The sequence below is a fragment of the Podarcis pityusensis genome, assembly GCF_964106645.2.
Source record: "Podarcis pityusensis genome assembly, chromosome: 8".
Classification (NCBI taxonomy): Eukaryota; Metazoa; Chordata; class Lepidosauria; order Squamata; family Lacertidae; genus Podarcis; species Podarcis pityusensis.
Window position 1 is genome coordinate 24,183 of NC_138033.1, and position 27,165 is coordinate 51,347.

The window sequence follows — 27,165 nt, forward strand, 5'->3', positions numbered from 1 at the left end:
CTGGCACGCAAAAATCCCAGCTAACCCAAAAACCTTCATCTCAGCCGTATAATCTCTCTCTCTGTGTGTGTCTCATTTTGTTGCTGCTGCTGTTCCACAGTGAAGAGACAGAGCTCCTTCTGCACACCACCCAGAGATCTATCAGATCCACCTTCTAACCCTCCTGCTGCTTTAGGCTACAAATGGAACCTCACAGGGCTGTTGTGAGGATAAGAATGGGGTTGGCTGGGAGGACCTCATAGGCTCCCTTGAGCGCACTGGAGGAATGTGGGGTTTAAAAGGAGAAAAGTTGCTTAATAAAGCAGTAGCAGGGGTGACCCCAAAATTCACATTACTTTTGGCAGCCTGGTTCACCAGGTGGAGTGGAGGAGAGGGCTGGGGTGGCATTGAACCACAGTCAGAAGCAGCAAGGCTTCCGCATAGCAGCTGCTGGAAACCACAGGAAGGGAGAATTGCTCTTGGGCTCGGATCCTGCTTGTGATCTCCTCATAACAGGCCTCTCATGAGCCACTGTGAGAACAGGATGCTGGACTAATGCCCCCCCCCCGGCCTGATCTAGGAGGAACTTCTGCTCTTGTGGAGCCTCCAGGCCCAAAGGCAGTCTAGCAAAGGCCTCTCCACCGTGGCAGCAGCAGACTTGACTTGGAGGAGAAGCTGTGCTCCGCTGTTCCAGTGTGGAGGAGAGAGAACTGTGCAGGTCAGCGAGGTTGAACCCAGGTCTGGACAGAGGGCAGGAAGAGGAGGACACTCCCCGTCCTCTGCCCCCCTCCAAGGCAATTTGGGAAGAGGGGGAAACAGCAGCTCACACCCCAGGAAATCCTGCTCAAATCCAAACGTCCCGTTGGCAGGGAGAGTTTGCTTCCATCAGAAACAGGAAGCTGGCTTAGGAGGAATTGTGCCTCAGAAAGACCTCAGAAAATGAAAACCTACTGGCCAGGTGGATCCACCCAGGCCAGACATGCTTTCAGAAAAGCTGGCCAGCTAGGAGGGCCAAAGCCCCATCCATTCACTGCAGCTGGCATTCGAGGGTAGGCTGCCTTTGGAACTGGAGGTTCCACGCGGCCATCATGACCATGAGCCACTGACGGACCTCTCCTCCTATGTGGCTTTATCTAACACCTTTTTTTTGTCTAACACCTCCTCCATGAATTTGTCCTGTCCTCTTTTAAAGCCATCCAGGTTGGTGGCCACCCGGCCTCCTGCAGGAGGGAGTTCCACAGTTAACTCTGCGCTGAGGTCAGACAAGGGCACAGACACGGAGCTCCTTCTCCTTTGCTGTCCCATCAACTCACTGCCAGGATGCTAAATTTAATGCTGGGGGGGGGGCGGGGAAGGAGGAGACCGGGGCTGGGAGGGGAGCTCTCCTTCCGTGCTGTATGCTGGGGAAATGCTCTGCAGCTCCCGGTTTCCAAGAAAATCCCAAAGCACAGACTTAGAAAGACAGAGAGGAACTCTCCTTTCCCACAGAGAGGAACTCCAGATGAAGTAAAGCAGAGCAGAAAACAGCAGCGATTTGGGGAAAGGTCACAGAGCTGGGGGGCCCTGCTTTCCACGCAGAAGGCACTCCACCCCCCCCCCCCAGGTCAGACCTGAGTTTGAAACCCTGGCACGTTGCTGCCAGTCAGTGTAGATAACAGTGGGCTGAATGGACCAAGGCTCCTTCTAATGATGGTGTGGGAAAGAGCTTCACTTTCCATCTTTCAATTTTCATCTGCTCTCTCTGTTTTTATCCACATCATAAAATGAATTTTTTAAAAGTTTACCAAAAAAGAAAAGGTGAGCCAAGCCAGACTCCGCCAGGGTCTGCAAGGCCTCCACATGGGGACATGGGCCTGCCCTGCCCGGGACCATCCTGGCATTTCCCAACCCCTTTATTTGTGGGTTGGCACAGGCGCTGCAACGTGCAGGAGGAGAGATCTCTGGGCAGCCAGTCCCACTCACTGCCCCCCCCCCTTGGCCCAGGAGGCCTGCCAAGCCAGAAGGAAGACTGCTTCCCCACAAGCTGAGCAGGAAGGCTTAGCTGAACCCCGAGGGGCTGAGCCTGAAGCCGCCCAAACCCAGCCCAGTCTCCTAGGGTGCACAGGCATGCGCTGGGAATCTTAGAATGGTGGTGCTGGAAGTGACTCAAAGGGTCATCCAGTCCACCGCCCCCCCACCCAGCAAGGGTTGTAGCTCAGCCGTGGAGCGTGCAAGTAAAGCTGATAACCTCCCCTGCCCGAAATCTCAGGGAACAGCTGCCAGTCAGAGTAGCCAATACTGAGTTGCATGGAGCAGCTGTCTGGCTCAGGATAAGTCCCCAAACTAGAGCAAGGGCTGCCTGCTCTCCTTTCCTTCCAAAATTTCCCTGGGAAAGAATCACCTGGACGGCTGCAGGAAGCAGCAACCTCAAATAGCCACAAATTCACACAGCCTCCACACCCCAACAAACTGTTTGCATTTGAGACCAGGGCATCTGGACCCACAACCATGGGTCCGTACTGAAACAGCTTCGGTCACCCTGATGGAGGACCTGTGTTGCGAAAGGGGCAGGGAGAGGGAGACCAGCTCAGTGGGGTGGGTATTGGAGGGGCCATATGGCAGCACTTCTGTCTGTCTCCCCAGGGTCGTAGCCAGAGAGTGGCACTGAGTGAGGGGTCCTTGGCCCCCTGGCACCTGTGTCGTGGGGGTACGCTCCTCTCTGAAATCCAGCATCACCTGAGCTCTGCGAGTGCAGCTTTCTCCCAAATGACGTGCAGAGTGATAGAGGACCAGGACATTTGCAGGGAAACCAAAATGCTTGTTTACAAAGCTATTGTACTACCAATTTTATTGTATGCTTCTGAAACATGGACCACTTATAAACGCCATCTCCAACTCCTCAAAAGATTCCATCAACAGGGTCTCCAAAAAATTCTACACATCACTTGGGAAGACAGGTGAACTAATACCAGTATACTGGAAGAAGCAAAGATCACCAGTGTTGAAGCAATGATTCTTCAACATTTGTTGGACTGGTCATGTTGTTCAGATGCCTGATTATCATATTCCAAAGCAACCACTCTATTCCAAACTTTAAAATGGAAAGCATAATGCTGGCGGTTAACAAAAGAGGTTGTGTTACTTTTATTGTTCTTAGCCGCTCTGAGCACAGCTTCGGCTGGAGAGGGCGGGATATAAATAAATTAGTATTAGTATTAGTATTAGTATTAGTATTAAAGACTGTCTCAAGGTAAATCTTTAAAAATGTAGTATAAACACCAACAATTGGGAAACACTGGCCTGCAAGCGCTCCAGTTGGAGAACAGCCTTGACCAAAGGTGTCCTGGGCTTTGAATTACAGATAGGTGGCCGTGTTGGTCTGCCATAGTCAAAATAAAAAAAATCCTTCCAGTAGCACCTTTAAGACCAACTAAGTTAGTTCTTGGTATGAGCTTTCGTGTGCAAGCACACTTCTTCAGATACACTGAAACAGAAGTTGAAGACACTCGAACTCAGGATGCAAGGGAGAAACGTGCTAAGAGGACGGCGCACTTGGCAAATCCACACCGTGATCAACTCTCGCCCAGAAACCAATGTCCCCACTGTGGAAGGACGTGTGGATCCAGAACTGGCCTCCACAGTCACTTTAAGGACTCATTGTTAAAACCGTGTTTATGGAAGACAATCTTACTCAGCAACAAGGAATCGCCAATTCCCTGGGGACTGGTTCAGAAGCTCCCGGTGCAGAATGCTGCAGCCAGATTGCTGATGGGAGCCTCTGGGCAAGGACATTGTTAAAACAGCTGCACTGGCTCCCCATCTCCTACTGAACCAAGTTCAAAGTCCTCCTATTAAGTTACGATGCCCTGAACAATTTAGGCCTAAATTGCTCAGGGACCAATCCTGGCTCCATCGCTGAGATCATCTGCGCCATTGGTTATTCCCTGAGTTGGTGAGGAGCATTTGACAACAATGAAAAACTGAGCCTTTCAGCCCAATCCTGTGGAACACTCTGCCACTAGAGATTCAGAAGGCACCTTCATTTGGATTTTATAATGCTACTGAAAACAGTTCTATCTCACCAGGCAAACAGGAACACAGTTTTCCACAATAGCTAGCTGATCTCTGATTATAACATGTTTATATTGTTTTCTGTAGAATGGTTGTAAATTGCTCTGATTTCTTTTTAGGAGTTTTTATTTAAAAAACAACACTAAATGAGCTTCAATAGGAATCTAAGAGCCAGGCTTCAAATGGAGATGAAAGCACACCCAGACCCCTCTCCATCCTTTCAAGGGGAGAGCAGAGAGCACCCCAATTATGGGGAGGATCAGACCAGGCCAAGCAACTCCCTGCCCCATCACAGGGCAAGCTCCCCACTGCCGGAAGGACCCTCTTTGGGCTGTACTAGCCAGCCAGCCAAACCGCCTCCTAGTCGGGCAGGCCAAGCCGGCGCCCCTGTCTCTGACCGGTCCTTGCTGGGGGGCTTTGAGGGGCTCTGCCCTCTTGCCCAAGGAGAGCGACTGCTGCTTTAGAGGAGACCCTCCCTCCCCCCCCCCAGGTCGTTGGGCATACAGAAATGCACTGCCTGAAACCAATCCTGTGCAAGACCAGCGTGGGGGGGGGGGGGGAGGGCAGGACACGGAGCACTACCCCCCAAGAGGTGACAGACCTCCTGCTCAGAGGGTACTAAGTCCCGGCCTGGGGGGGGGAGATGAAAAGTGTCCCTGCAGCTTGGGATGATTTAGAGAGGCGGGAGCGGAATAAGAGGGGGCTAGAAAGGGGCAGAGCAGGCGCGACACCCAGGATACCCCCACCAAGAGAGTGGCTTCCGAGGGGTGGGATGTTAGGAACAGCAGCCCCGCCATCCCGGCCTCCCCGGACGGCCAGCGAGGCTCCTGGGGCTGCCGGTTCGAATCCCGCGCCGGGGCTGAGCCTGGAGGAAGCGGGGGCTCCGGGGCGCCCGCTTGGCGGAGAGGCTTCCCCAAGAGAACGAAGGCGCGGCGGCGGCGGCTGCTTACCCGCTCCGGCTCCGCTCCGGCTCCCGCTCCCGCTCCGGCGCTGCGCTCGCCTGGGCCGGTCTGGGCGGGCGCGGCCGGGCGCGGGGCCGGGGCGCTGCCGGGCAGCAGGAAGGGGGCGGCTCCGGCCGGCCCTCCAGCCCGTGGGCGCCCAGCTGGGCCGGGGCCGGCCAGGCGGGAGGAGGGTCAAGGCAGTCCCGGCCCCGCCCGGGGAGGGGCCGCCGCCACGCAGGAAGCCGCCCCCGAGAGCGCGCTCTGCACGCGCTCAGAGGCGAGGAGCGGAGGCTCCAGAGGCAGGACAGAGGCAGCGGCGGGCCGGGTCCCGGTTGCTCTTTGAAGGCGCTTTGCCCCACCCACCGTGGAGAAATATGAAGGGGGCGCCCTCCCCCCGAGTGGGCTGCTTCTCAGCGTGGAAGGTTCCCCCGCTTCGCCCTCTCATTTGCCCGTCTCCACGTGCGGCCGAGGGGTGCCTGAGCATGTGCAGAGAGCCCGCGCCACGGCGGGGGCCACTGGGCTTGATGCCAGTCCCTGCTCTGCCGGAGAGCGAGCCCTGCAGCAGGAGCCCATCCCCTCGCCCTTCAGGATGCCCCAAACCCCCTTCTCAAGCCCTGGGAGCAGCAGGGGGTTGCTCCCCCATTTGGCATGGCGACTGGAGGTGCCTTATGCCATGCCAGATAACACCCATCCCTGACTGGCAGCAGCTGTCCAGGAGATCTCTCCAGCCAGCCCCACCTGCGTGCTGCCCTTCGGAAACTGAACTCGGGACCTCCTAGGAGCCAGTCAGGCGCCCTGCCCTTGGGATCACCCTTTCCTGAGACCAGGAAGGAGGGTTGTTTCCTGCAGATTTTCCTCCCCCCACCCCCACCTGACAAGGAAGTTAAAGCTGTGATCGACACAGAAGAGTTGTTATAGCAGATAAGAAAAGAGGGACAGGGAGGGAGAAGGAAAAATGGAAAGTCTTGAAAGTTACAGTTCTTATTAGAACCAGCTGAGCTGGAAATAGTTTATGCAGCATAACCTGTTTTAACTGCTTTTAATTCTGAATTTTAAACTGCTGTAACCCACCCTAAGAGCTACTGGTGAAGGGCTGGTAATAAATGTAATAAAAAATTATTATTTCAGCCCCACCCCCATATACATTTCCTACAAGAGCCACTTTGCAGGCTCCAAAAACTCCCAGCTCCTTTGTGGGTCAAGACACGTCCTTCATATAAGTTGAATAGGAGTGGCTGGGAAAACCCAGCCAGATGGGTGGAGTATAAATAATAAACTGTTGTTGTTGTTGTTGTTATATAGTAGACACCAAAATCCGCCCCACCCAACACACACAGAGAGCCCCTCACCTTCCTTTCAGGCCAGTCGTTGCCTCTGAGCCCAGCCTGAAGGAAGCATTCAGGGGCAGCAGGCAGGGACAACTCCAGGGGAGCAACCCCCCACTTTCCCTTCTCCCAAGTCTGCTACCTCCCCCCCCCCCCGCCATTCCACCTTACCATAACTGGCTGCTGGGGACCAGGAGACCCCAAACACCCGGGCAAAGCATTCGCACATCTCTGCCCTGCTCTCCAGATCCCCAAGCTTCGTCCCACAGGGAAGCACCCACAGCTCTGGGGCGGGGGGCAATGCCGTGCCGAGCTGCCAAGCACAGCGAAATGCCGCCCAGCCCCCCAGCCCAGCCCCCCAACACACACCGAGGCATGAAAAGGGAGCCAGCCAGCAGGATTAGCGCAAGGCCACCATCAGCAGTTTGGGCAGCCTCTGAAAAGCATCCCCGCATTGTTGGACTCAGTGGACACCCGGCACAGACAAAAGGGAGCCCCCCCCCATGTCCCGTCTGCCCCTGGACGGGCCGCTCGGACGGGAGGGCAGTGAGCCAGAGGAAGCCGTCCGAGCGCCGGCCTCTTTGTCCCCTGCAAAGTCCAGCAGTTTTAGACCTCCCTGAGACCCAGACTCCTGGGCCACCCAGTGGAACAACAGTCCAGCCCCAGAGGTTTGGGCAAGATATTTCATAGAATCATAGAGTTGGAAGAAACCACAAAGGCCATCGAGTCCAACCCCCTGCCAAGCAGGAAACACCATCAGAGCACTCCTGACATATGGTTGTCAAGCCTCTGCTTAAAGACCTCCAAAGAAGGAGACTCCACCACACTCCTTGGCAGCAAATTCCACTGTCCAACAGCTCTTACTGTCAGGAAGTTCTTCCTAATGTTTAGGTGGAATCTTCTTTCTTGTAGTTTGGATCCATTGCTCCGTGTCCGCTTCTCTGGAGCAGCAGAAAACAACCTTTCTCCCTCCTCTATGTGACATCCTTTTATATATTTGAACATGGCTATCATATCACCCCTTAACCTCCTCTTCTCCAGGCTAAACATGCCCAGCTCCCTTAGCCGTTCCTCATAAGGCATCGTTTCCAGGCCTTTGACCATTTTGGTTGCCCTCCTCTGGACACGTTCCAGTTTGTTAGTGTCCTTCTTGAACTGTGGTGCCCAGAACTGGACACAGTACTCCAGGTGAGGTCTGACCAGAGCAGAATACAGTGGCACTATTACTTCCCTTGATCTAGATGCTATACTCCTATTGATGAGGCCCAGAATTGCATTGGCTTTTTTATCTGCCGCATCACACTGTTGGCTCATGTCAAATTTGTGGTCAACCAAGACTCCTAGATCCTTTTCACATGTACTGCTCTCAAGCCAGGTGTCACCCATCTTGTATTTGTGCCTCTCATTTTTTTTGCTCAAGTGCAATACTTTACATTTCTCCCTGTTAAAATTCATCTTGTTTGTTTTGGCCCCGTTCTCTAATCTGTCAAGGTCGTTTTGAAGTGTGATCCTGTCCTCTGGGGTGTTAGCCACCCCTCCCAGTTTGGTGTCATCTGCAAATTTGATCAGGATGCCCTTGAGTCCATCATCCAAGTCGTTGATAAAGATGTTGAATAAGACCGGGCCCAAGACAGAACCCTGTGGCACCCCACTAGTCACTCTTCTCCAGGATGAAGAGGAACCATTGATGAGCACCCTTTGGGTTCGGTCAGTCAGCCAGTTACAAATCCACTGAGTGGTAGCATAGTCAAGACCGCATTTTACCAGCTTCTTTACAAGAATATCATGGGGCACCTTGTCAAATGCCTTGCTGAAATCAAGGTAGGCTACATCCACTGCGTTCCCTTCATCTACCAGGCTTGTAATTCTGTCAAAAAACGAGATCAGGTTAGTCTGACATGACTTATTTTTCAGAAATCCATGCTGACTATTGGTGATCACAGCATTCCTTTCTAGGTGCTCACAGACAGTTTGCTTAATGATCTGCTCCGGAATCTTCCCTGGTATTGATGTCAGACTGACTGGGCGGTAATTATTTGGGTCCTCTCTTTTCCCCTTTTTGAAAATAGGGACAACATTAGATTAGGATTAAAGAAGTTTAAGTGCTATATATGATATTAAGATTAAAGATTGGGATTAAAAAAGTGGAAAAGAAATTGCTGGACAAACAATTTGGACTGGAATACAAAAGAGGGAGGTATGAGGAAGTCCAGAAAATAAGTAAATTTAAAAACGGAAATGGAAAAGTGATATTGTTTTTAATTGTTCTGGTTTTTTTGTTTTTTTGTATTTTGTTTTCTGTGTTTTCTTTTTCTTTTTGAATTATGTATTGTGTATTTTTGTATTTCTACTTTTATGTTTTTTTTGTTTAACTTCTTTATTGAAATCATAATAAAAATCTTTTTTAAAAAAAATAAAAAAAAATAGGGACAACATTTGCCCTCCTCCAGTCTGCCGGGACTTCGCCTGTTCTCCAGGAATTCTCAAAGATGACTGCCAGTGGTTCTGAGATCACATCTGCCAGTTCTTTTAGTACTCTTGGATGCAGTTCATCTGGCCCTGGAGACTTGAATACATCTAAACTAGCCAAGTATTCTTGTACTATCTCCTTAGTTATTCTGGGCTGTGTTTCCTCTGCTGAATCATTTGCTCCAAATTCTTCAGGTCGGTCATTGTTTTCTTTATTGGAGAAGACTGAGGCAAAGAAGGCATTGAGGAGTTCAGCCCTTTCTGTGTCCCCTGTTTGCATTTCACCATCTTCTCCTCTGAGTGACCCCACTGTTTCTTTGTTCTTCCTTTTGCTACGAACATACCCATAAAAACCTTTTTTGTTGCTTTTAACCTCTCTAGCAAGCCTGAGTTCATTCTGTGCTTTAGCTTTTCTGACTTTGTGTCTACACGTGCTGGCTATTTGTTTGAATTCCTCTTTGGTGGTTTCCCCCCTTTTCCATTTTTTGTACACATCCTTTTTTAATCTTAACTCAGTTAAAAGTTCTTTAGATAGCCACCCTGGCTATTTTTATTTGTTTGATTTAGAAATGTATACATCGCTTGACTGTAAGAAGAAACCTCAAAGAGCTTTGCGAAGAGACGAGAACATCAGGAGAGCCTGTGGGGTGATGGGCTCTCCTTCCTTGGAGGTTCTGAAGCAGATCTTGGATGCTTTAGCTGAGATTCCTGCATTGCAGGGGGCTGGACTAGATGACCCTCGGGACGCCTTCCAATTCTACAATTCCATGATTCTGTGGACCAGGCCAATGTTCTCAGCACCCTGTTCTCCCAGTGGCCAACCAGATACCCCCAATGGAGGAGTGTGCCTTTGGGGGTGAAGTCAAACCACTGGAGAGTTGTGGCGCTTGCTGTGACTGAAGAGACCGATAGGGGAGAGATGCTTTGTTGCAGCCGGGGCAGAGGAAGGCACCCGGTTGTGTTGCTGCAGATGCACCAGGACCTTTCTTCTCTTTGCGCTCCTCCCAGCGTCATTCCTCCTCTGGTCACTGCTGTGGATACTCCATGAATGTTTCTAAAAGCAAATTAGCTTCTAATACTTTAAAAATTCAGAGATCACAAACATGCATCAGAAACTGAACTTTTGGTATTCAGTAAAGGAGAGAGTCAGTGTGATGTTTAAAAAATGTAGTATAAACAGCAACAATTGGGAAACACTGGCCTGCGAGCGCTCCAATTGAAGAACAGCCTTTACAAAGGTGTGATAGGCTTTGAAGACACTCGAACTCAGGACGCAAGGGAGAAACGTGCTAAGAGGACGGCACACTTGGCAAACCCTCGCCGGGATCAACTCCCTCCCGGAAACCAATGTCCCCACTGTGGAAGGACGTGTGGATCCAGAATTGGCCTCCTCAGTCACTTAAGGACTCACTGTTAAAACCGTGTTTATGGAAGACAATCTTTCTCGGCTACGAGGGATCGCCAAAGAAGAAGAAAAAGAAGAAGAAGAAGAGTATGTCAGATGAGGTCCTGGGAGACCTGGGGTTAAATCCCCACTCAGCCATGAAGCTTACTGGGTGACCTTGGGCCAGTCGCTCACTCTTAGCCTGACCTACCTCGCAGGGGTGTTGTGAGGATAAAATGGGGAGGGGGAAATAATGTATGCTGTCCTTGGAGGAAAGGTGGGCTATAAATGCAACAAATTCATTCATTCCCTCATGGAGGAGAAGGCTGCAGTGACGCTCCACTACCAGTTGCTGGCAATCCCAGGTGGGCAGGATTCTGCTTGTGGGCTTCTTCCCACTGGGGCATCTGGTGGGCTGCTGTGAGAAGAGGATGGTGGACTCCAGGGGCCTCCGGCCTGATCCAGCAGCCTCTGTTTCTGTTCTTGTGTAGCATTTTACAGCCCATCTCAATCGCCAGAAATGGACATTGGCAGAACTATGGACTAGCCACAGCGCAAGATTGGATTATTTGGAAAGGGGTGGCCACTGTACACTAGTCACAGAATCTCTGTGACCCCAAGGGTCATCTAGGCCTTGCAATGCAGGAATCGCAGCTAGTCAGCAAGGGAGTTCTGGAAACTGGCAGCAACCACAGAAAAAGATGCAAGCTGGAAGGAGGGGTTGGGCGTTCTGTGGAATGCAGGCCACCTTGCACCCCACGGGCTGGGCATGGCCTCCCCACAGCAGTGATTTCTCCAGCACAAGGCACCCCCTGGACAGCTCCAGGACTTGGAGGGGGCTGAGTCCGTGTCCGCAGTTGGGGGCAGAGCGCAGGAAGAGGCCCCCGGACTCTCCAGGCCAAGGGTGAAAAGTAAGCCTGTTCCCAAGATAGCACAGGGAGCCAGAGCTATTTTTGAGGCCTGTTTGGACTAAGACTCCGGCGCTCCTTGCATCCGCCCGCCCCCCTTTCATGGCAGCAGGTCAAGCACCAGGAGGATCCAGAATAAACACCGGACGTCCTCATCAGAGAGGGGACTTCCTTGAGGGGATGGGGAGAGCCAGGGGCCACGCCCACCTGCCCCGCAGGAGAACGCAAGAGGATCCTGCTGGATCAAGCCAATGGCCCTTCCAGTCCAGCCTCCTCTTCTCCCAGTGGCTGACTAGAAGCCTCTTGTGGGAATGCAGCAAGCAGGATCCGAGCGCAAGAGCCGCTCTCCCCTCCTCCGGTCTCCAGCCACTAGGATGCAGAAGCATGACAGAGCCAGTGCTTTTTTCCTAGATAAATAGGCGTCAGTACTCAACATAAAGCCCTCAATGGCCCTCTCCTCCTCCTCCTCCTCCATGAATTTGTTTCATCCTCTTTTAAAGCCATCCACCACTGCCTCCTGCAGGCATTCATGGATTTCCGTTTGCGAGGGCATCCCAGGCGCTCTCAATGCTGGGAAGCAGCAGCAGTCATGGGTTTGTGGGGTAACTAAGACTCTCCCAACATGTTGCAGCAGAAAATAGTAACTGTCTCTCAACCTTCTCTCTTCTGGTCCCAAAAGGCCTAAATCCCGCCTGCCTCATCCTGGCAACAACCCCCAAGCACATGGGTGAAAGTTTCGATCCATTTACTCTGCTTGCGATGGCCTGTCCTACACAGTTTCAGAAACCCAAGGGGCATTTGGTTCTTTCTGTTAGAAGTGTGCCTGCACACCAAAGCTCATACCAATAACAAACTTAGTTGGTCTCGAAGGTGCTACCGGAAGGATTTTTTTTATTTTGTTTTGACTACGGCAGACCAGACATGGCTACCTACCTATATCTAGGAAAAGCATGACCGTCTCCCACAATGGGTGGTTATTAGCAGTGCTGGATTTATGTATAAGTTAAACAAGCTATAGCTTAGGGCCCCACTCTCTTGGGGGCCCCCAAAAAAATTAAGGAAAAAAACCTGGATGTACATTTCCAAAATATACGATAAAAAACAAATAAAATAAAACCTACATCCAGCAACAGTGTTTTGTGTTGTGTAGGTGCCTGTGATGTAAGTCATGGGCCCTGCCTGCTTGCCTGCCCCCTAAAATATCACTATCACTATTAATATACTTCAAGCCCCATGTTGGATGATGATGATGATAATAATAATAATAATAACAACAACAATAAATAATTTATTGCTTATACCCCATCCATCTAGCTGGGCCTCTCCAGCCACTCTGGGCAGCTTCCAACAGACCATTAAAAACAAAATAGAACACCCAACATTCGAACTTCCCTCAAGGGGGGGGGCGGGGCTGCCTTCAGATTCCTGCCCTGCAGGAGTTGGGCCAGGTGAGCCTCCTGGTCCTTCCAGCTCAGCAACTCTATGAATCTGACTTGGCCTCTGCACCGCTATGACGTGTGTTCGAGAGAGATGGATCATGTCCCCTTGCTCACTTGCAGAGCCCTTTGAAGAGCTAAGAAGAGCCTGCAGGATCAGGCCCCTGGCCCAGCTAGCCCCGCCTCCTGCTCTCACGGGGGCCAACCAGATACCTCCCTGGGAAACCAGCGAGCTGGACCAGCTCTCAGCTGCTGCAATTCCAAGCAACTGGTCTGGGAAGCAGGGCTGCCTCCTCCGACTCCTGGGGAGTGAGTTCCGGGGTTTAACTCTGCACCGCATGAAGAAGGACTTTCTTTCATCGGATGTGAAGGAAGTGATGCTCCTTCTCAGGGCTTTTTTTCCTGGGGGGGACGCAGACCCCTAAACATTTTGTGAATCTTTGTATTTTTGTCCAAAGTATTTATGTTTCCCGATTTGAACTATAAAATGGCGGTGTGGTTTTTTTTTTTAGTCAAAATGAGAGTACCCCTAAACATTATTTTTTTAGGGAAAAAAAGCCCTGCTCCTCCTAGTCCAGCTGGAGCGCAGGCGGCCAGGGAGGGCTCAGCCCTGACCCAGTACTGCCCTCTTGTGGCCGTTCCACAGACGCCGTTCCGGAGCTTGGCATCCCATCCCTCCGGTCTTCGCCCGGCCTGCCTCTCTCTCTGGCTGCCCTTCTGTTATTACTCCTCCATTCCTCTACTCCCGAGGAGCTCTGGAAGAAACAGGGGCCCCTCTTGCTCCTGGAAGAGGCTCTGAGCTTTTAACAGGTCCATAGCACTGCCCTAGGAAAGCGTTTGCACGACCCACGAAAGAAGACGATCGGAATAATACTCGAAACAAACTGATTTATTCAAAATCCAGTTAACCCTATTTACTTTAAGTAATTCCACCAAACGAATTGTCTTGATCTGGTGATCCCACCTTTGCAAAGTTTGAGAGGCTGGGCAGAGAGGGCTCCGTTTTTGTTTTCAAATTGCTTTTATTTTTTATGTATGTCATTTTAAATTGTGATTGATATGAATGCTGTATTCTTAGTTTTAGATTTTATAATTTATGTGGAATTTGTTTTCCATTTGGTTGTGTACTTTTTGGTGTGTTTTATTTATTGTTTATGACTTTTGTTATGTTGGTAATTATGTAAATCTTGGCAGGTTGTAAGCCGCCTTGAGCATTCTTTTAACTATGAAAAGGCGGCGTACAAATAAAATGATGAATGATGAATGAATGTACAGCTCCAGCTCCCCCTCTGCCCCCCCTTGCCTCTTAACACCCCCCAGGGAATCCTACCGCCCCCCAAGAGCCACTACCACTCACTTTGAGAACGCCTCCTATAGCACATTCATCTTTCAGGTGCCCCAAGGAGGGGGCGGGATGAAGCAGCAGGGGCACTGGAAAGGGGGTCTGAGAAGTTGGGCAGCCGCTGAGCCCGCTCTGCCAGGTGTATGAAGGCGCCTTCCTGTTCCTTGTTTCCAGGTCCCGCCTCCATCCCGACGCTCTGCCTGCCTGCCCCCAAACCAGCGGGCGATTAAGGCAGGCGGAATCTAGGGCAATGGGGCAGGACCCATGGGGGGGGGGCAGATGCCAAGGGACATGAGTCAGGCCAGCAGAGTCGAGGCATCATTTCCTCCCTCCGCTTCCTGCCCAGCCCAGCCCCAGACTTCAAAACACCTGCCCCAGGTACGGCTCCTTGCCGTTCAGTGCTGAAGTCTCCACCTGCCAGACAATCTCGAAAGGACGGGGAGCCTCAGCTTCACAAACAGGCAGCCCTGTTTAGGGAAGCTTTTAAAATTTGATAAATTATTGTATTTAATATTTTGCTGGAAGCCGCCCAGAGTGGCTGGGGTATAAATGATAAATTATTAGTATTATTACCCCTTGAGAAGTGGACACTCCCCGCCCGCCCCCCACACGCCAGGGCTCACCTGACTCCGCGCTAAAACCCCTCGCTCAGCACAGCAGTTATGGGCCCCTCCAGCCCCCACCACGTCCTCTTTCAGTCCACAGAATTGGGACCTGTCCCGGGAAGGGCAGAGAGGCTTCCTCGTTCCCTGGTCTCCATCTCCCAGCGCCAGCGGCGATACGAGGGCGAGACCACCTTCAGCTGAAGCCCCATATATTGGGAGAGCCCCCCAGAGGCGCAGAGGATAAGTGCATGGTTTGAAAGCAAAGTGTGGGGCGGAAAGAGACTTTCCCTTTCTTTGCACACAGGATTCCCTCCCTGGGGGAACCCACCAAACCCTTTGGAGGACTTCAGAAACTCCCTTAGCCCCTGGCTTTTGATGGCTGATGTTAATGGTTCTTAATTGCTGTGGTATTATTTCCAGCTATCGAAGGAGGAGCTCTCATGGAGGAGAGCACTATCAGTGGTTACATGGCCATGCGCTGCCTCCATGGTCAGAGGCAGCACTTCTGAACCCCAGTGGCTAGTCAGGAGAGCCGCTCTAGTGTTCGAATCCTGATGGCAGGTTTCCCATCGTGGGAGTCTGGTCGGCCACTGTGAAAACAGGATGCTGGACTAGGCGGACCACTGACCTGATCCCACAGGCTGTTCTTATAATAATAATTTTACTATGTATACCCCACCCATCTGGCTGGGTTTCCCCAGCTACTTTGGGCAGTTCCCAACAGAAGAATAAAAACAGAATAAAACTTCAAACATTAAAAACTTCTCTAAACAGGGCTGCCTTCAGATGTCTTCTTATGGAACCTCCAGGCCCAGAGACAGTCTATCTTGATTCATAGTAGTATTGAGCCGCCGAGAACAGGATGCGAGACTGGGAGGGGGGGAATGCAATTTTGAATGCAGGCTAGGAATGATTAAAGAAAGAGGGTGGCGTAATGGTCAGAGTGCCAGAGTAGCAGAACCTGGGAGACAAGGGTTTGAATCCCACTGGGTGACCTTGGGCCAGGCGCTGTGTCAGCCAACCCTACCTCCCAGGGCTGTTCTGGGGGTTAAGTGAGGAGGGGGGAAACCACGTGTCCCCCCTTAAGTCCCTTGGAGAAAAAAGTGGGATAGAAATGCAACAAACACAATGATACACAAAACATAAAATGTTGACTGTGAATTCCAGCCGCCTGCACGACACCAGCCCAGGCCAAAGTGAAGAGCGCCCAGCCAGCAGGCTTGCGTTTGGCCCCATAAGGAGATTCCCTGGAAGCAGAGAGCGCAAGGAGGGGGCTTCTCTGGGCTGAATCACGCATTTCCCTCACCTTGATGAGAAAATGGCGGTGGTTGTCTAACGAACCAGGACTTCTGTGCTCAACGTGGGTCTCTGCCTGCTTGCAAGGCACTTTCTGTTGTTGTGTTGCCTACGGTGTTGTGTGTGTTGCCTACAAATGGGCCAGGCGTGTGCCCAGCCTTTGAGGGGGCCCTTCCCCAAAATCGCTCAGGGCTCTTTTGGAAAAAGACATTTAGTATGATGGGAGAAGGAGCTAAAGTTTTCTTTACCCAACTTTTGCCTCACCCCCCATGCCAACTGAAGAGAGCCTCCACATACAGGGGTGATATACCCGCAAGTGCCAGACGTTGTGGGCAAATGCTGTGTTTGTAGCCTTGGTTGAGTGGGGGCTTCCTGGCGGCAGCTGGCTGGCAATGGTGCAAAAGACATATTGGGGGGGGGGTGGCACTGAGCTTGGTCTGACCCAACAGGGATTTTCTGACATTATTAAATTTAAATCCGTGTCAATGTGGTTTGAAATATGCCACCCACCTGCATCCTGCCACTGTGGTTTCCCGTCTGCTAGTTGCGCCCCTCCCCCTCAACCAGTGGCTTTTAGGCAATAGATCCAGTCTGAAAGATCCCCTTCTGGGAAGACTTACGAGAATCACATGATGGTCAAGTGATTCTGGAGCAAATTTCCAATCAGCTGTTCCATCCCCCCCCCCCATCAAAGGATATCCAACAAGGAACACCCCCCCTCCCAGTTTTCTTGCCAGACCACGAATGAAGGCAACACCTTGGGAACTTCACTGCTCAGATATAGCACCTCTGCCCCTGAGCCATGAAGGAGACAGCAAGCTGCGATTCTTGCATTGCAGGGGGTTGGACTAGATGACCCTCAGACCCCTTCCAGCTGCCCCATGGAAGACGGAGCCAGCTTGTTTTCTGCTGCCCCAGAGGGCGGGACAGGAACCAACGGCTTCCAATTGAAAGAAAGGAGATTCCAGCTGAACATTAGGAAGACCGTTCTGGAGGTCTCCCTTGGAAGGCGCGGGCCTTTTCTTCATTGGAGGCTTTAAAGCAGAGGCTGGGTGACCACTGGTCAGGGATTGCAGGGGGTCAGACTGGATGACCCCCAGGGGTCCCTTCCTTCTATGGCTCTACCTTTTCAGGTCCCCCAAGTGAAACGCACACACACACACAGAAAGATAAATTTGGTCATTTAAAAAGTGATATGAGACATAAACAGTACATGGGATTGCCAAGCTCAAGTCCTCAGTACTCAGACAATAAATTAGCCTCCCAGACTCACAACCATTTGCCGCTGAGGGCAGCTCTCAATACACCAGACATCTGTGTGTGCACACATACGCAAGGATGCAGGCGCAAGGGAGCACCTGGTCCTGCCTTTCTTGCCCTTGCCACCCAGAGGAGTCAGCCGAGGGTGGAGGAGGAAATGGAGAAGGCGGGGCCAGCTCAGCAAACAGGCCCTTCAGGACGACCGAGACTCAGGTGCTGCTTCTTTGCAAACAAGTCGGTCAACACCTCAGTCAAAATCTGGCCCATTGGGGGGTTTTTTTGGGGGGGAAGCCCCCCACAAATGGAAAATCCCACCCCCCTGCCCCTGGGAAGCAGGAGAGCCATTCCTGCCTTAAAAAGCTGTTGCAGAACCTTGTCGTATCAGGTACAGTGGGACATCGGTTTCCGAACTTAATCCGTTCCAGAGGTTTGTTCTTAAACCGAAACCGTTCTTAAACCGAGGCGCGCTTTGCCTAATGAGGCCTCCTGCCTCCAGTGCCCTTCCACCGTTCAGATTCCATTCTTAGACCAAGGTAAAGTTTGCAAACCGGGACACTACTTCCAGTTTTGTGGAGTTTGTAAACCGAATCGTTCGTAAACAGGACTGTTCTTAAACCGAGGTAACACTGTAATCTGTTTGAGCCTCTCAGAGGTGCCCAGATTCTCATGGAAAGCAGGACTCTGACCTCCAGGAATGTCCAGGGGGCCGCAGAGCCCCTTCCTTTGTGGGATTATCTCATACGGGAAGTTGAGGAAACAGCTTCTCGGAAGATGTAAATGGGGCCGTTTTGCATCTCCACGCAAGGCTCTGGCTGTTTCAATGCAGTCAGCATAGACCCACTTGGAGGAAAACTCTTGAGCTGAATACAGCCTGATGCTAACTGTAACGCCCCCATTTCGCTCCGTTGCCCACTTGCGACCCACCCACCAGAGGTGCCTCCACCCCAAGGTGAAACTCGGCTCCTACAGGAACGTCCATCCCCCCCTTTCCCCCTTCCCCGGTCACAGCTCCTGCGCCTCCACCAGCATGTCCATGAGATAATCGAGGTCCGCCAAGCCTGGCCGCTCATCCTCCGAGCTGGGAAAGGCCTCCTTGAAGCTGGGGAGACTGGTGGGCGACCACAGCTCACAGTCATACATGGAGGTGTCAATGTCTTCAAAGATGCCCTCCAGGCCATCCTCCAGCAGGTAGGTGCTGGGGCCCAGGGTGTCCAGCGGGGCGGAGGAGCACGGCTGTGAAGTCCGTTCCGGCTCCGAGCAGAGCGGGCCCCCCTTGGGCTGGGCGGTGGAGGGGTGCACGGCATCCCCAAACCCTTCCAGGCCGCTGAGGTCCTCCAGGATGGTGGAGAAGACCGAGAGGTCCATGCTGGAGAGGAGCAGCTCGTCCGCATGGGGGGCGAGAGAAGGCGGTGGCGGAGGCAGCCTCCTGCCAGGGTCCTGGAGGGCACAGGGCAGGGCGCCCCCAGAGCTCTCCCTGCAGACGGAGCTGCCAGCGGGGGCCGCAGGAGGGTCCGGCTGCTGGAAGGGGGCCCCCGCGGCCGGCTGCATCTCGTCCTGGATGCGCCGCAGGGTGTTTGCCACGAGCACCAGGTGCCGCAGGTTGGGCTCGACGTGCTGGAGGCTCTGGTGCAGCTTGGAGACCGAGAGGCTGAAGAGGGAGCTGGTGGGGGCCGCGGAGGGGGCGCCCTCGTCCCCCTCGATCCGCTTCCGCTTTGTGCCCTTGGCCAGCATCTTTCTGGGGAAGGGAAGAGAACAGGGGGTCAGGGGGACTCTGTAGGGGAATACGCAAGGCCCAAGCAGCCCAAGGCAGCAGCTGGCACAGTCACCCCAGGGTGGCGGCAGCAGCAGCAGCAGCCCCTCCCCTTGAAACCCTGCCCACCTGGGGAGGGAGGCCCTGTCCCTTCCGGAGCAAAGCCTTCCCCCCCCCCACACACACCAGGCAAAAACTGGAGCAGGAGGAGCCTCACTAGAGAGGCACCCAGACTCTAGGTCAGTGGTTCCTAATTTTGTTTGGAGAGGGGTCCTGCCCCATTGGTTTCATAAACCCACCCCCAGTGCCCCCTACCCTGTCAGAAGCATGACCCAGAAGAGAGGTTTGCACCAAGGAAGATAATAAATAACACAATAGAAGTCAAAGCACTCTGTCACAAGAGACCAGGGCCCTGCGGGACTTGACATCTTTCCGCAGGGCCTGCAAAAGAGAGCTGTTCCACCAGGCCTTTGGCCAGGGCACAGCCTGACTCCCTCCCTCGGCAATCTTCGCGGAGCTCTGGCCCAATGGTTGCCAGTGGCTTGATTTGAATTAGTTTTATAATGAATGGTTTTAGAGTGTTGTTTGTGCTGTACTTTTGTACTGTTTTATTGTTGTTAGCCACCCTGAGCCCGGCTTCGGCTGGGGAGGGCGGGATATAAATAAAATTTATTATTATTAACAATCAATTGCACATCTATTCAGAAACCGACTGAAACTATGTAACAACAACAACAACAACAACAACAACAACAATTTATTATTTATACCCTGCTCATCTGGCTGAGTTTCTCCAGCCACTCTGGGCGGGCATCAGCCGTTCTGAAGTTTGGGTCCCCAGCTGTTGGTGGACTACAACTCCCATCATTCCCAGCTATCAGGATCCATGGACAGGGATGATGGGAGTTGTAGCCAAAAAACGGCTTGAGAAAGGTGGGTATAACGGATTCAGCTAAACTGGTGAACTGGGTCCAGCAATGCCAGAGTCCATTACCCCTCCAGTGCCCCCCGCCACCCTCTTAACTCCCCCCCCCCGGGTAAATCCCACCTGCAGGGGCCACTTTGAGAGCCTTTGCTAGCCAGCTGCCTTCCTGATGCTCTGGACTACAACTCCCAGCAGCCCCCAGCAGCCTGACAGAGGGGCTGATGGGTAGGAAAAGTATCGGGAGGATCCCAGGACTCTGGGAGAGTCCTGCATACCCGATATTCCAGCTATATTCCATATTACTGTGTTTTTTACAGGACTGGTTTTTTATTGTTTACGTATCTGTACCAATCTATAATTTTTAAAAATAAAGTCTGTGTGAGATGCTTCAAGAGGCCTGAAAAGCGGGGATTAAATTAGGAAATGAAATAATTAAACACACACACACACCCCCGCCCCAGCTGTGAGGCTATTTGGAAGCTGGCTGTTGATTTTGCCTCCCCCCCAAAAAAACAACCACAGCAGTGCAACACTATTTTTGGTTTCGGTGTGAAAATATCCAAGGCTCTGATCCAAGAAGCGCCGCCCCCACCCCCTTCGCAGTTTATGGGGTGGATCCGATGCTAGCCCTACTCAGAGGAGACCCACTGACGTTTAATGAACACGTCCAAGTGAGGTCCGTTAACGTCAACGGGGCTACTCTGGAGTAAAGCTTACATACGACGCCCATTAAGAAGAAAGGTCTCTGAGTGAAGCTGTGAACCGGGCAGGATCTCCAGCTTGCGAGGAGGGTCGGATCCTTCCCCGCAGCTGAGGTGGGGGCGGGGTTGCCGGAGGGATCCTCCTCCCGCGGCCGGGATGGGTGGGGGTCGCGGCGCCCAGGCCCCACCCGGCAGGGCTTCCGTTCTGGATCCGGCCGCTCTGCGCGCTGCGCTCCGCCCAGCTGGGCTCCGGGATCCAGCTGCCCCGGAGGAGGGCGAGATCCGGAGCCCCTTCCCCCCGCTCTTGGGGGTCGATCGGCTAAGGAGATCCCTCCTCCAAAGTAACCGCCCCCCCCCCAACTCTCTGGGACGAGATCCGGCAAGTCTCGCCCGGCCCGGATCCCCGGCCCCCGCATTCTGGGAAGCCCCCGCGGGTGTCCGTCCGGGCGGGCGGGCGGGGGCGCGCGCAGCTTCCTCCCCGTCGCGCGAGCGGAGAGTGACTCATGGCCAGGCGGCGGCGGCGGCAGCCGGGCTGAGTCCCCGGGCGGGCGGGCGGGCGGGCGGGCGGGCGGCGCAGTCCCGGGATCCAGCCGGGATCCTCCGGCGCGCGGCCCCGCGAGGGACCCCCGAGACCCCCCGATTTACATACCCGGCTCTTCAGGGGCCAATCAGCGGGGTCTGGAACGCGGCGCGCAGCCAATCAGGCGCCGGCATGCTTCCCCTCCGCGCTCCGGGCTGGACTCCCGCCGCCGCGGCCGGGAGGGAAGGAGACATTCGCCCTGCGGGGGCGGAGGGGGAGGCGCCGGCGCCGGCCAATGGCGGAGCACGCCAGGCCGCCTCATCTGCCTACAAAGGGGCGGCGCCGGGACGACTCATCCTTGCGGGAAGGAAGGGGGCGGGGCGGGATGGAACAAACAAGCCGGAGGCCCCGCCCCCCGCGCTGATTGGCTGCGGCGCGGAGGAGCCGCTCCGCAGTCGCTCCGGATGCGAGGCGTTCAGACGAGCGCGGAGAGGAAGGGGCGGGAAGAGACTTTTGAAAATATAAAACTGTAAAATTATCACTTTGTCGACCCATGTGAAGGATCTTGTTTTACAGTCAAGCCGTGAATAAATTTTATGAACTAAATATTTCCAGTTTAAAAATAGCGCCCCCCCCGCCTTTTCCCCGGCGGCAGCTGTGGCTGTAAAGGAAAGCTCTGAACCTGGTCCGCTACTCACTTGATCCGGAGAACCCCGCAAAATCAAGTCAAGGGGGTCCAACCACGTGAGGCTGCCCAGGCTACCAAGTACATGCTTGAAGGCTGTGACCCTCCCAAAGCAGTGTGTTCCCTTCCGTCGTTCCAATGGTGGCGTGGGCAGGTGTGCCGGGCCAAGCAGGGGGGCTGGACCCGGGGGCGTGCTGAGTCCCTCCTGCATATGCTGAAAAGAGCAATGCTGAACTCCAGGGTCTGGGAGGGGACTCTCCTGTAACTGAGCACATTCAGGTTAACAAAGCTCCCCAAATGCGCAGGCCAACCTACAGGGCTCCTGGTCGCATTAACTCGCCACACTGAGATGATCCTCACAGAGAAGGAGCAAATTGTCCCTAAGCCAGAAGAGGAAGTTGCTCTAAAGAAGAAGAAACTGAAGAAGCAGAAACTGATGGCTCAGGAATAAACATCTATTCAGTTCACAAAGAAAAAACAAATTTTAAGTTTAATAATAAAAATAGTGCCCCCAAACCAAGAAGGAATTGGAAAGCAAAGCAAAGTGAGGAGTTATGGAAAGAACTGCAACTAAAAGCAACTCTGAACACGCCTGGAAGAAACTCTGCACATGCCTCAAGGCACCCTAAAGGAAACCCAGACTGCGGAGCAGCACCAAGACGCCAAACCAAGGACACCTCTTGTCCCTGAACAAATCCAACCTTCTCTTCCAGGGGTGGGGAGCCCCTGAGGTCCTCCAGACGGCCCTGCAGCTGTGCTCCACCTCCCATCAGCTCCTTAGGATCTACTGAAGATCAAGCGACCCCAAAGGGTTTGGTTATGACCTTTTTGTGGATTTGAAAGAGCTCCGGGCGATACCGGCTGCCCACTTCCTTTTTAGTCTGGGGGGCTGGACTAGATGACTCTTGGGGGACCCCTTCCAACTCTACAATTCTGTGGCTGGGGCCAAGATCTGCCATGGGGTTTTCCAGCTGAGAAGGGGTGCCGCAGACTGAACTCCCACCTCCCAAACTTTCTAGCCCATTCCACCGTTTGCAGCAAAGAAGTAGCAGCCAGCTAAGGGGAAAGGAGCCCCCTTCAAAAGCCAAACATTTGGGGGGGGGGGAGCTTTTGTCACAGGGTTTTATAAAAACACCCAGGCAGAGTTCCTGGCATGATTAATGTCCATGTCACATTCTGCTAAACAAAAGTAAACAAGCAAATGTGACCTGACGCATCTAAATCAGTGATTCCCAATTAACTAATTACTGTTGTTTAGTCGTGTCCGCCTCTTCGTGACCCCCTGGACCAGAGCACGCCAGGCACTCCTGTCTTCCACTGCCTCCCGCAGTTTGGTCAGACTCATGCTGGTCGCTTTGAGAACACTGTCTCACCATGCCTTGCCATGGCGAAGGGGCTTGAATAACTCAGAGAAGCTATGAGCCATGCCGTGCAGGGCCACCCAAGATGGACAGGTCATAGTGGAGAGTTTTGACCAAATGTGATCCACCTGGAGCAGGAACCGGCAAACCACTCCAGTATCCCTGCCAAGAAAACTCCATACACAAAGACTAATTACTGAGGACCCCCTATTTTGCAAAAGCCAAGCCACTGACCCTCTACTTTTCAAAATTTTGATAACTATGGTAGTTATTTCTGCAAAGCAATGTGGGGCAGCCACATAAGCAAAGGATTTTAGGTAGGTACTAAAAAACAGACTAGGGCTAAGCGACATCTGGCTTTCAACATTGTGATATATCAGCAGCTAAACATCACAATGTTCCGATATATTACAATGTCTGAAGTTAGAGACCAGGCGTGGGGCTGAGGGAAGCAGCAGCCGGGGAGATCAGGCAGGTGGGGGGAGGAGGAGAGAAAGCGGAGTCACCTCCATGGTTTGGGAGGGGACGGGGGCATCAAGCCACCTTCGGGGGGCAGCCAGCAAAGATGCTCGTCCTCTGTGGCTGCCGCCGCTGCTGCTTTCCTGCTGACTAAGAAAAGCTGCTCTGCCTCCGCGCCTTGAAGGGAAGGCGAATGACAGTGAGCTGGGGGGGAGGCAAGGGATGGGGCCATGGACCCCCCTGGGTGCGCTCTGCAGACCCCCAGGGCTCCCCGGACCCTTAATGGGGAACCACTGATCTAAATCATCCTCTCCTAACCTGTTTTCCCTCCTCCCCCCCCCGCTTCGTTGGGCTACTTGCAGTCCCAGCTAGCATAAGTCATACAATGCTGAGACAGGCAGAGAGTGGGAGGCTGTACAGTGAATCATAGAATCCTAGAGTTGGAAGAGACCACAAGGGCCATCGAGTCCAACCCCCTGCCAAGCAGGAAACACCATCAGAGCACTCCTGACATATGGTTGTCAAGCCTCTGCTTAAAGACCTCCAAAGAAGGAGACTCCACCACACTCCTTGGCAGCAAATTCCACTGTCAAACAGCTCTTACTGTCAGGAAGTTCTTCCTAATGTTTAGGTGGAATCTTCTTTCTTGTAGTTTGGATCCATTGCTCCGTGTCCGCTTCTCTGGAGCAGCAGAAAACAACCTTTCTCCCTCCTCTATGTGACATCCTTTTATATATTTGAACATGGCTATCATATCACCCCTTAACCTCCTCTTCTCCAGGCTAAACATGCCCAGCTCCCTTAGCCGTTCTTCATAAGGCATCGTTTCCAGGCCTTTGACCATTTTGGTTGCCCTCCTCTGGACACGTTCCAGTTTGTCAATGTCCTTCTTGAACTGTGGTGCCCAGAACTGGACACAGTACTCCAGGTGAGGTCTGACCAGAGCAGAATACAGTGGCACTATTACTTCCCTTGATCTAGATGCTATACTCCTATTGATGAGGCCCAGAATTGCATTGGCTTTTTTAGCTGCCGCGTCACACTGTTGGCTCATGTCAAGTTTGTGGTCAACCAAGACTCCTAGATCCTTTTCACATGTACTGCTCTCAAGCCAGGTGTCCCCCATCTTGTATTTGTGCCTCTCATTTTTTTTGCCCAAGTGCAATACTTTACATTTCTCCCTGTTCAAATTCATCTTGTTTGTTTTGGCCCCGTTCTCTAATCTGTCAAGGTCGTTTTGAAGTGTGATCCTGTCCTCTGGGGTGTTAGCCACCCCTCCCAGTTTGGTGTCATCTGCAAATTTGATCAGGATACCCTTGAGTCCATCATCCAAGTCGTTGATAAAGATGTTGAATAAGACCGGGTCCAAGACAGAACCCTGTGGCACCCCACTAGTCACTCTTCTCCAGGATGAAGAGGAACCATTGATGAGCACCCTTTGGGTTCGGTCAGTCAGCCAGTTACAAATCCACTGAGTGGTAGCATAGTCAAGACCGCATTTTACCAAGTAATGCAAAACGGATTAATCCGTTCCAGACTTCTAAAAACAACCCCTAAAACAGCAATTTAACATTAATTTTCCTCTCTAACGAGACCATAGATCCATAAAATGAAAGCAGTAATCAATGTACTGTACTATAAAATAAAGAAGGCAGTATTGTAGATGATGAAAATTAAAAAAAAATAATCTTCCTTGCTCTGATGATAGTCATTGTTTGGAGGGGGGACTTTTATCCATTTCCACAGTCACACAATCAGTCAATCAATCAATCAGCTGAACTGGGTTCCACACCGTCACAAAAGCAAATTAACCAAAAAAACCTCAAAAACAAAATAGCAAAATAAATAGCAAAACCAAAAGCACCAGATGCAGTGGTATCTTGGTTCTCAAACTTAATCTGTTCCGGAAGTCCGTCTGACTTCCGAAATGTTCAAAAACCAAGGCGCGGCTTCTGATTGGTGCAGGCGCCTGGAAACAATAGCCAACAGCTGCATCGGACGTTTGGCTTTTGAAAAACGTTCGAAAACCAGAACACTTACTTCTGGGTTTTGGGTGTCTGGGAACCAAGGCGTTTGAGAACCAAGTACCACTGTAGTCCAAAAAATCCTGGAGGGCACCAGTTTGAAGAAGGCTGTTCTGAAAAATACAAAAATAGGACTCTACGACAGATTGGAAACAGTGCTTTTGATACATTCTGTGGCGGATCCTTCAATGCCGAGAGATGGTGAGAGGGGCAGAAATAATTTATTTTGTGTTCATCAACATGGCTTCTGTTCTGCCCCATCTCCCTCTCACTTGGGACGTTCAGGAGCGGGCAATTCCTTCCCCTCTCGTTGCAGAGCTCTCAGGCTGGACAGGAAGCTTTGGCAACACCCAGAGGATCACAAGCAGAAAAAAGCACGTGACGTAAAGGCAAGTTAAGAAATGAAACTGAATGGTTTGCTTGCCTAGGATCCAGGAAATGTCCTGGCAGCCAGCCTGCCTGCAAAAGCCTTTTTACCCACAAAACGTGCATGTGGCGGTTGGGTGACACCTCCAGAGTGAAAGGGGCATTCTGCCAGTGCTCCAAGGTACTGCTGTTGCTGCACATAGTTCAGGGCTTGGCTGGCGGAGTCTGAGACCCCTTCTGTTCTCATTGAGCCTAGTTGCTTTCATGGAATAACCGGAAAGTGTCGCTGTTAAGAAAGCCTGGTATATTGCAGCTGCTAGAGAAAACTCAGGTCCTCACCTTGAGCAGAGGCAGGAATTTCAGTCTCTCAAGACACAAACTACCTTCACCTCCTGTCAACCTAGCAGTTCGAAAGCATGTCAGTGCAAGTAGAGAAAGTTTACTCCAGTGGGAAGGTAAACGGCGTTTCCATGCGCTGCTCTGGTGTCAGTGTTCTGAAGCGGCTTACTCATGCTGGCCACATGACCCGGAAAAACTGTTTGCAGAGCGGACAAACGCCGGCTCCCTCGGCCTGTAAAGCGAGATGAATGCCACAACCCCAGAGTCGTTCGCGACTGGACTTAACTGTCAGGGGTACACAGCCCCCATTTCTGTCCTCAGGTGTTTGCTCCCCCTGCAGCCTGTCCCACAGAAAAAATGATGGAGCTAACAAGAAATCAATCAACAGACAAAGTTAAAAAAAGAATGGGAATGTTTTAATAATTACTTAACAAAACAAGGTTTCAATAATAAGACTTGGCTGTGTCTTGAATAATTTCACAGGCAGTAAAATATTTTTCTCTTCATTCCAAGATGATAAACAATTAAATACAGGGCAAAAAATAGCAATACTCGAACTGTAACTATAATGAGGTAGAAGGAAGTCAACAACATAATAAATTGAAAAGGGATTCAATCCAAATCAAAGGTTATAGTGTACAAAAAACACTATTATTGGTTTGAATTATATTAAGTATTACTTTACAATAGATAGGTATTTTCATTGTCTAAGTTGTCATTTTGACAGGTTTTTCTTTCTTTTTTCTTAGATATTGTATAACTACAAGAGTATATGAATCTTAGATTTGTAAATAATTTCATTATATATAAGTCAAGATCTATATCAGTCTAAGAATAATCATTGTAAGATTGTTTTATTTTATTTTTTATGTATGCCTTTTTTGTTTGTTTGCTTTTATGTATGTTTTTGCGAATGAAAAAATAAATTTAAAAAAACAACCACTGTCCCACAGAAGGAGAGCTCTGCTCCTGCCCCACAGCCTGTGGGGTTTCTGAAAGATGAAGCCCCCAACCCCCAACTCTGAATCCCATCTGCTGGA

General features: G+C 51.8%; 2 protein-coding genes across 2 annotated transcripts in view; both read right to left on the bottom strand.

Annotated features, from left to right (window-relative positions):
* PRX (periaxin) overlaps positions 1 to 5,120 on the bottom strand; it is a 29,283-nt gene extending 24,163 nt beyond the window's left edge. The window contains exon 1 of the mRNA XM_081018576.1: positions 4,980 to 5,120. The gene's annotated coding sequence lies outside the window, so the exon portion shown is untranslated. The remainder of the gene's footprint in view (positions 1 to 4,979) is intronic.
* Positions 5,121 to 16,905: 11,785 nt separating this feature from the next.
* On the bottom strand, positions 16,906 to 21,174 carry SERTAD1 (SERTA domain containing 1). The gene is made up of 2 exons (XM_081019561.1): positions 21,021 to 21,174; positions 16,906 to 18,730 (listed from the first exon to the last, which is right to left on the bottom strand). Exon 2 carries the CDS (start codon positions 18,724 to 18,726, stop codon positions 17,998 to 18,000), a length of 729 nt encoding a protein of 242 aa, XP_080875687.1. The 5' UTR covers positions 18,727 to 18,730; positions 21,021 to 21,174; the 3' UTR covers positions 16,906 to 17,997.
* Positions 21,175 to 27,165: the final 5,991 nt, after the last annotated feature.

What these genes read in the sequence shown, in the direction of transcription:
- SERTAD1 (XM_081019561.1), bottom strand. Translation starts at nt 18,726, where the DNA reads ATGCTGGCCAAGGGCACAAAGCGGAAGCGGATCGAGGGGGACGAGGGC.